The sequence below is a fragment of the Ovis aries genome, chromosome 5 (genome assembly GCF_016772045.2).
Source record: "Ovis aries strain OAR_USU_Benz2616 breed Rambouillet chromosome 5, ARS-UI_Ramb_v3.0, whole genome shotgun sequence".
Taxonomy (NCBI): domain Eukaryota; kingdom Metazoa; phylum Chordata; class Mammalia; order Artiodactyla; family Bovidae; genus Ovis; species Ovis aries.
In genome coordinates this window covers 20,823,248-20,833,323 of record NC_056058.1, presented here as the reverse complement: position 1 = coordinate 20,833,323, position 10,076 = coordinate 20,823,248, and the positions used below count along the sequence as shown (strand labels likewise).

General features: G+C 38.0%; 1 protein-coding gene across 21 annotated transcripts in view; it reads right to left on the bottom strand.

The window, feature by feature from the left end:
* Positions 1–1,907: 1,907 nt before the first annotated feature.
* RAPGEF6 (Rap guanine nucleotide exchange factor 6) overlaps positions 1,908–10,076 on the bottom strand; it is a 221,058-nt gene continuing 212,889 nt past the window's right edge. For 10 of the 21 annotated variants that reach the window (XM_060415604.1, XM_060415605.1, XM_060415608.1 and 7 more), the window contains 2 exons: positions 8,661–9,166; positions 1,908–6,312 (listed from right to left, as the gene is read on the bottom strand). In XM_060415604.1, coding sequence (XP_060271587.1) covers positions 5,969–6,312; positions 8,661–9,166 — 850 coding nt within the window. In that variant the 3' untranslated portion in view covers positions 1,908–5,968. The remainder of the gene's footprint in view (positions 6,313–8,660; positions 9,167–10,076) is intronic. The other 11 variants (XM_042250259.1, XM_042250260.1, XM_042250262.1 and 8 more) reach the window with 2 other exon arrangements.

Sequence of the window (10,076 nt, the reverse complement as noted above, 5' to 3'; positions counted from 1 at the left end):
CTGTATTAAAATTTTATTATTTTTTATATTAAAATGTTAAATATGAACTTCTGTTTCTGATCAGTATGGAGAAATTAGCACTTCATCTTCCTCCCTAAAACAAAATACTAGACAAAATATATAAAACAAAGCCACAACCACTTAAGACCCTTGACACGAGGCACTAAAGCACGTAATCCTTTAGCGCATAAGCCCTCCACAGCCCCAGCTCACTACCTGTAGAAAATTTCCAGAATACAGAAAATTCAGAAGACTCTAAAAGCTGCTAGAATCAATAAATGAATCGAGCGAGTCATTATAAAACAACTGTATTTCACTACATTAGCAACAAATAAAAAACAAAAGACCTAGAGACACCTCACAAAAGACAGTATCCAAATGGCCAATAAATTTGAAAAGATGTGGCTTCCCTAGTGGCTCAGAGGTTAAAGCGTCTGCCTGGAATGCGGGAGACCTGGGTTCGATCCCTGGGTTGGGAAGATCCCCTAGAGAAGGAAATGGAAACTCACTCCAGTACTCTTGTCTGGAGAATCCCATGGGAGGAGGAGCCTGGTAGGCTACAGTCCATGGGGTCACAAAGAGTCGGACACGACTGAGCGACTTTCCTTACTTTTACTTATTAGCATTACTAGTAATTATAGAAATTAAAGTTAAAACCACATAAAGATAGCAGTACATACTTACCAGAACTCGTGAAAGTAGAAAGAAAAACAAAAAATATTAAGCGTGGCAAGCACGATAGCAGCTGTCCCTTCTGTAAACACTTGGAAACACAACAGGCTGACCAGCCAGTTGGAAAGGAAGCCTCTGGGCCTCTCTTACCTTTGTTTAACAAATGCTTCTTGAAGGCAGTGAGATGGGGTGGTTCCCGTGGTATACTTATGAACACTATATCCTTTACTTTAGACAAAACCAGTAGCAGCCATTAGTTTTCTAGGGTGGCCATTAACACAATACCGAAAGCTGAGTGGTTAAAACAACAGGCCAGAAGACCAACAGCAAGGTGTTGGCTGGGTGGCACTTCCTCTGAGGCTCCAAGGAGGGATCTCTTCCTAGTTTCCGCTCCTTCCTGGTGACTGTAGGCATTCTTCCACCAGTGGCCACAACTCTCTGCAGACTTCAAGTTGCCTTCCCCTCTGCGTTACTTTCCTTTGCCTCTCTAAGGACACTCAGTACGACAGTTTTGAGGTGACAGGTAAACAGAAATTATGCAAGTGGAGTTCTTGAAAAGCTGTTTTGCTAATAAAAGGGACACACATTTGCACCTTTGCAGCAAATCCTTTCTTCTTGAAACACTTGGTGGCGTCCTCAGGTGTCTCAATAGCATGCAGAATCTCTGTACCAGCCCGACAGAGTCCGCTGGCAGACTCTTCTGTTATAAAAGAAAAACAAGCTCCAACAGGGTTTAAGCCACTGATAAAGCTGGTTTGTAGTTGAATACACTTTTTAAACCATACTTGGCTGCATCAGGTCTCAGGGGCACCATGTAAGCTCTCTGGTTGAAGGCATCGACTCTCTAGTTGTAGCACGTGGGCTTCAGCTGCTGTGGCCCTCAGGCTCTGGGTCACAGGAGCTGAGCAGCTGTGGTGCATGGGGTGAGTTGTTCCCCAGCAAGTGGGATCTCAGTTCCCTGACCAGGGGTCAGACCTGTGTCCCCTGCACTGCAAGGTGGATTCCCAACCACCAGACCACCTGGGAAGTCCCCGAACACACTTTTAAAAAACTAAACAACAGCTAGGTGTTTGACAGATACCATAATGTCAACTGTAATTGGACAATTCCAATTTCTCTGGAGACTAAAAACAAAAAATGCCTTCATACCAAGGCAGGTCCCAGACTGGTCCTCTTGAGTGACTGGGTATAATTACCTGACCGGCTCCCACACATTAGCAATAACGTGCAGAGACGACTGATTAGATTCTTTATTGATTCCACCAACGTATTAGTAGATATGATAATAAATGGTACTTTTACATTCTCTTAACCAAAAATATAACAAATATTTACACTCAATAAAAATACAAAAAGCATACAGAGGCACTGTCTTTCTAAAAGACATAAGTTTAAGAGGTATCAAAAAATAGGAGACAAACATTGCTTGTTACAGGATACTTTACAATCACTGAATTGTGCAGTATAATTGCTATTTGATTATTATGACTGTGCAGTTTTGTCTTTTGCTGATAAGCTCACGTTTTAATTTTAAAAGGTCAAGTACAACTGCATTCTGTGTATCAAAAGTAAAGAAGCCTTAAAAAAGCACAACAAAAATTAAAGATGAACTGGGGTTCAAATTTAAATCTGAAAATGTACTTTAACACTTTTGAAGATTTATCCCTTTGCTCTAGCCTTTATGGTAATACTAAAGGGATACATCTATTTTAATATCACATGTTTTAGAAACATTTATCAGAATAACAATCAGTTTTAAATACACAAGGAAACTCTCCCCTTCTTCTTGAAGGGGAGAGAACACTTTATAAAACTTAGGTTTGGATATCTCCATGATTACTGTCATATTTCAAGCCTGGGAGATTTTCAAGGTGGTTATGCAGACTTATCACCCTCACAAAAAATCATTTAAAGGTTTTTCTCTCCCCAAATACCATACTAAAAGTAATCATTTGGAGAAAGTAATAATCTATTAAATTACAATAAACTTTTATGGAAGTACATATTGGAGTTATTAATTCTCCATATCTTTCATTATGAAGAGTTTTTTTGTTGTTGAAATTCATGATTTGGCAAAAGTTGCAGCTTCAATATTCCTGGCTGATTCAGAGTTGTGGTGCGATGAGGGCACAAGTCTCTTTAGTATGCTTATAAATTCATAACATAAAAACAAAAACAAATGGGGACTTAGAACTGGAACAACTACAGTTTAAGGCTTCTCTTGTTCTAGTCATGTGACAAACTAAGAGAAGGCAGGAATGTACCCGATATCAAAACATAAAGATCAAAATGCCACGACGTTTTTAAGGGATACATACATATCAAACTACAAAGCATTTGGCTAGTTCCTGATCAATGTGATCAGCTGATCCAAACACTCACAGTTCAAGCTACAGGAAAACAAAGGCAGCTACAAGGTGCAAGTCCAAAACCACAAGCCTCTGACTCTGTGCAAGATGATTATCGATAACATTAAGGACAACAATTTGAAAAGACCTGTTAAAAAAACAGATACTGTGCAAACAGCACATTTTTCTGGGGAGTGGATACAAAATGGTGAGAATAAATACCCAAACTTGAAAAAGATGGTTATAGCAAAAATATCTCTCACTTTCTTTGTTTTGTTCTGGACATGAAAATAATATTGGGTAAACCAGAGAAAGAAAAATGTATGATCAAAGGACCACTGTTTATAGATCACACCTTTACAGTGTGACTTTCAAACTATTATTAGATTTTTGATCCAGGTTACTTTCCATTTCAATGGGCCAAGATAGCTATGGAGCCAACTAGCCTCATTCTAACATACCTTAAATTTCTAAGGCTTAAGTTTCTGATTTACAACTTTTTGCCCATGGTAATTTTTCAGACATGTGATCTTTCCTAAGATGAAGAAACTGTCATCTTGATAGAAAAGATGGACTACTGCCATTTACCAGCTGGAACTGATTTATGATTTTAAAATAAAGGAAATAAGAGGATGACAGAAGGGAGAGAGAGCTAGGAAAAAAATGAGAACAAACTTTTCAAAAGGAAGTCATAAGACAACTAAATCCTATAAATTCACATATGGACAACCACTCAGAAGGAAACCTATTTTTGGTTGCAAGTTGATCCGGGTAGTGCACATTAATGGCTTTGGCTTTTGTTTTTTTGGTAGTCACAGAAGTTTATTAAACTTTCATTTGCCTTTATACTAAAAAACAAATGAAAATACTTAAACTAAACATATAGAAAACATTATACCTAATTTTTTTAAATGTTGGAAAGTCTGCTTCATCCAGTAAACAATTACTGAAATTTTAATTAAATATTTAAGCGTGTCATGCCCAACAGGAGATATATTTTATATACATATACATGTGTATACATATACATTTTATATGCATATATGTATATGTATATATATGTATATATGCATATAAAATGTATCTCCTTCCTCTCAAGGCCTGAAGTGAGAACCAAGAAATAATCATTTCCATAATTCTAGCTCCTCTTTCCCCCACAAAATTTTCAACCAATCATTGGCTCTGGCATGTTGAGCTTTATCTACAGTCAGCTGGGAGCTGCAGTGTTTACCAAGATTGAAAACAGCCTTGTGCTTTGAGATGGAGGTGGGGGTGGGGAATGATGCAGAACACTTAGCACAAAGCTAAATTGATCTTCATGATTACTCTGCCAACTATAACACATCCATTAAGAACGAACTCCATATCTGAGTTGTAAAAAATTTTAGTTACAGGTTCCTACAGAGTGGAACTGTCTAGAACTCAGTTTCCATTTATTGGATTTATACTTACAGTTAGATAGAGCATGACGTTCACTTCAGAAAGAATTTCTATATGTGTTAGGTAAGATAAAAATTTCATTCTTTGGAAATTAGAATTGCTACACATGCCATCATACCCCCTCCTTTTCCTAAAAGGCTGTTGACTCTGTGGTAGCTTCATTTGGCTTTCCAAATCCTAACCAGCAGATGGCAGTATTTTTCCTTCCTAACATCTCAACAGCAAAAGGATTCCTGTTCCATTCAAACAGACCCACACTGCATTGGTGCTATACATGATTACATATAGTCAAAGGTATTATCATCCTGTAAAGATGGCTTCTGTTTGGTCAGATCAGAGACAGTTTTATGGCCTCAAACGTGAACATCAATTAACAAGAGTTCCTAAATACAAAGAAAACCAGAAAACTTCAAATAATAAGTTACTTTTCAAATACATAAAAATATCCTTGGCATTGGCAGACATTCTGAATTTGTCTGTTAACCCAAGCTATGGCTGGAAAATACTACCACTCTACTATCTTAAAAATAATGTGTTAAAGGAAAATCTATAGTGATATATATATGGGTAGGACTCGAGTTTGAATTTGTTCTAGTAACTGTGGTCCCAAGGCAGATCTGGTGTGCAAAGCGGAGACTGGTATCCAGGCACAACATCCATAGCTGTGGAAACTATGCATCTGCAGGGATTAAATAAAAGGAAGCATGATTCAGGCTGTCTCATTGCTCAGAGTACAGGAACAAAACCTCTGGGTTAGCAGCAGGAGCAGCGTGCTATGGGCTGGAAACGGCCTGCAGAATCACGAGATGGTTCTGCCCACTCCTCCTTCCAGGACTTTCAGTAGACTTCAACCAGGTCAATACAAAGGCTACACTGCTGAAACTTGTTCATTTTCTGCAAACCAGAGAAACACAGTTAAGTGGTAGATCTGCATATTAATAAAGATCAACTAACAATCTAGTTATCTTTTAGAAAATTAGTCAATTTCAACAAAGAAATCTTCTCAAATATCCCATCAGAGGCCAGATTTTACTGTAATGTCGTTTTTGAGTTCTGACCACATTGAAGACTGACAATCAATTGGAATTCCAAAGTGCTTTGTAACCACTTTATTACTACAGTTTAAAAGGATAAAATTCATTTATTGCCAACTTTGTCAAGTCAGTCAAGTTTTGCTAATAAGAGGAACTCTATCAAACAGCATGGCTTCAGATAATTTGACACTGGGATACTTGCAGTTTCAAGTGCCCAGCATTAACATATAATACAGCTCCACCAATGTCATGTGTCTTTCAAAATTATCCCTTTTGGCTGAGCTGCCATCTGAAATGTAAGAATACTCCATTTGAGCTGGAAAAAGGGTATCGGGCACAGAGAAACAACAAGCTTATTCTCTCTGTTTACAAAAACACACCATCATATTTAGGCTTTTCTCTTTTTTTAAACAGAGATTTCTAAAGCAGTGAAGAAAACATCTCTGATTACATGAATACCAGAGTAAAGATCATTCAAAGTGTTAAGCAATTTATTTCAGAGCTACTAAGGCAGTTTGTCAACATACCATCTGCTTCACTATCTGCATCAGTCACATCTGGTTTATGCCTCTGAGGCTGAATTACAATCTTCGATGGAACACAGGCCACAGGGCTGCTACTGAGAGAAGCTGGTGGCAGTCTAGAGAGGCTGTTATGCATCATCTTTGACCTCTGCACCGCCACACTATACTCTGGAGGTTTTAGGTGGAGGTGGGGTCCTTCCTTTAGGTCCGCTAAAGAAATCCCCATGTATCCTGGAGGAGTGGGAGGTGGCTCCCTATACCTATCCTCCTTCTTGGGTGAGGTGACACAGTACACTGGCATGAAAAATAAGCAATGGAAACGTTAATGAAAAACAGAAGAAATGAAAATAAAAAACACAAAACTTATTACAATGATAAAACAGAACTTAAAAAACTGACAAAATGAATATATTTGAACACAATGGCAGTAGATTAAAAACTTTTTAATAAGCTTAATAAACTTGATACTTAAATGTGTTTAAAATACATAAATTACACTGGGTTTTACAAACATTAAACAGCGAGACAGTTGAAAGCGATGACCCTGACGACAAACTTCTTCCTTTCACAGGTTGGCCTGCGAATCACAGAGGTGCGTGACAGACTCCTCAGGACACCAGCCCCAAAGGGAGTCAGAAACACTTACGAATTCATCCTGAATATCTGAAGTGCATTTAATGGGGAGATGTTCAGAGAAATGACATTTAGGCCCTCTACTTAAGTGCTATTTTTCCCTTCCTCTGACATGAAACACAGTTTCCTGGCACTCCAGGGTAGATAAGTTGTCATTGCTGGCATATAAATAACTTTAGAGAGGAACTAATTCCTTCTAGGACCTTATTCCTAACCTCTGCTTTGTGCTTAAGTGAAGAAGAAAAACCATAATTTTAGGAAATCTACTTTAAGTTAACTTTCTCTGATTTTCTCAGTGGGCATTAAAAATAATAGTGACTTAAAATCTTTTCCCCTACGTTTGTACACCCTCAGTCTAAAGCAAAGCTTCAAAAAGCACCAGAAATAGGTTAAACAGGAAGGTTTCATGAAATTAAGACCAATCCATAAGACTCATAGGACCAGTAACTCTGAATGTCTTGATGATATCAGTAACTTTTAAAATACAAACACTATCTATATATGGGGAAAGAAATGGCTGCCTACTCCAGAATTCTTGCCTGGAGAATTCCAAGGATAGAGGAGCCTGGTGAAGAGTCGAAAATAACTGAGCGACTAACACAAATCTATATGCAATAAGAAGAGACTAAATTCAAAAGGATCATTAAAATCCTCCCTACAGAGAATCAAGTTTATCCATGCTGAAATTTCTACAACTCTACCAGTAAAATCTGCAGATAATATCAAAGTCAGAAGGATTTCCATTCCCATCTGAGGAGAATGGAGGAGAGGGTAGAGAGGTTGTTAAGAGAACACAAGCATGAAGAACATTAAGAGATTTGCCCAGAGTCAACTAGAAATGAACAACAACAAAAGAACACAAAAAAAACATTTTAAATCTATTTTCCCAAATGGATAAGAGAAAGATTTTACATCCATGCACACACATGCTTGCATATCAGTACAGTGGTTACCTAAAAGGCTTTAATAAAAAAAAACCGTTATGGGGAGGGAGGTGGGAGGGGGGTTCATGTTTGGGAACGCATGTAAGAATTAAAGATTTTAAAATTAAAAAAATAAAAAACTAAAAAAAAAAAAAAACCTTGGAAAAATGAATGAACTAAAAACCCAATGTATAATGAAATGAGCAAAAAAATATGCTATAAAAACCATATCTTTTATATTTAGTAATTTAAGTTGATACCATGAATATGATATAAAAGTAAGAGTTGATTATAATATTGATTCAAAACAGTCACTTCACACAAAAAAAACCAGGTGCTATTATGTCCCAGGACTTACATAACTCAAGAAAGAAAGGGGAAAATGTATTTGATAGGCAAATACTACAAGAATACTCCAAGAAAGCTGTGTGCAGTTACAACAGAATCCACCACAGGAGTTGGCACAGGCATAATATGCACTAGGCAGGTATAATGAAAAATGTTTTGGACTTCTTTCTTTGCTTTTGTTGGCCACGCTGCGCAGCATGCACGATCTAAATTCCCTGACCAGGGATCGAAACTGTGGTCCTTGCAGTGGAAGCTCAGAGTGTTGACCACTAGACTGCCAGAGAAGTCCCTGCTTCAGACTTCTTTATCACACATTTTCCCCCACCTGTAATACCTAAAAGTTTTATCAGATTCAAAGCTTCTAACCATGTATGCAAAGCAAGAGGGGTTCAAACAATTTAAGAGGTAGCAAAGAGAATAATCCCTTTATTACTACTGCATAGTAATGTAATATTTCTTAATGAAACCAAAAAGATCCCCAAAGCAAAACCAGACATATAAACCTGTCTCCCTAATTAAATTACTTCATGTCACCCTTTTCATTTTAAATGGCTTGACTATCTGCCCCAAAGCCCTTGAGAAATCATGAACTTTTTGAAAATAATTTGCATATGGAGGGAGGAAAGAGAGAGTAGAATAAGAGAAAGGAATTTTGCAAGAATAAAGTTCTGGGCCAAGGTCACGGTTTACCACTTAAATTCTAGACGCCACACATATGACAAAGAACACATAACTTACCAATCAAGCCCTTTTCTGTACTTGAAGTAACAGTTTTATAAACTGGATCGATGCCCTCTTTGTGGTCCAAGCCTTCAGATGGTTCAGCTGGGGTGTTCTCCAGCACTCTCCGTTTAACTGTCCCATAGTTTGGTTCATATGTGTCAGACAGAGAACTAGAGGAAGCCCAACTCTGCCTCATCTGATTAGTCTCTAGGCTTCCTTTACACTGACCACAAGTTCGAGAACAGCCTTTGGGACAGCTGTAGTACTCACAGTCAGTGGGTTCAACTTCAGCTATGGGACCATCCAAATGGGTAGGTCGGTAAGAGTTCAAAAACTCCCAGCCTTTGGGGTTTGGAAGACTTTGGAAGTTGTCATGGGAACTGCTTGAGCAGGAAGTCCAACTTCCACGACCACTATCAGCTGTTTCTATAATGATGTGCTCATGAGAAATCTCTTCACTGCTCACAGAAGATGAGACAGCAAAACTCTTGTTGATTAGAGATGGCTTTGAGAGTGTCCACCTATAATCAGAGACACACAATTAAAAGTAATTTACTGGCTTAAAGGAAAAACTGCCTTCTATCAACTGCCAACAAGAGACTATAGAACACAGATCACAAGTCCTTAATGGCCACATAACCCTGTGAAAAAAATGTCACTGTAATCAATCATCACTGAACTTCTACTGGCATTAATGTTTATACTTAGCTAGGAACTCAAATACTTAGCAAGGTTTCCTCAGCATTCTTCTTGAATAAAATTAAGTATACATTTCCATTCTGGGTCACACAATGCTAGATTCTCTCTATGCACACAGAATTAAGAATTTCAATTACAGGAACCATGTTTTATTTTTCAGCATGTCTCTGAGGTACCAAGTAAACAGCAACTTCCCCAATTACCTACAACTAAATGAGTTCTATCATTTCTAGCAAGGGTTCTCAAACTTACATTCATGGGCCAAATCCAGTCAAGACTGTTTTATTATGGTCTTGGGCAAAGCATGGGTTGTTTGTTTTTTTTTTTTTACATTTTTAAACAGTTTAAACAAAATAGAACAAAATACTCCACAGATTTTGAGACAGGGACTGTCTGCAGTCTACAAAGCCTAAAATTTGTACTCCTTTAAATGGGCCTTTACCCGGTCATCCCGGATAAGGTTTGTGAAGTCCTGATATTTGGTACAGAGGATAGACCAGGATCTGCAAAGTGGAGCCCAGGGGTAAATCTGGGCCTCAAAACCTGCTTTTGCATATGAAGTTTTACTGGGACACAGTAAAACTGTTTGTTTACAAACTGTCAAAGGCTATTGTGATCCAACAAGAGCAAGGTTGAGCAATTGCAACAGAGACCTTACCACCTGCTGTGTCTAATGTATTTACTAACTTTTACAGAAAAAGTTTGCCGATTCCTGGTCTAGATAACCACTGT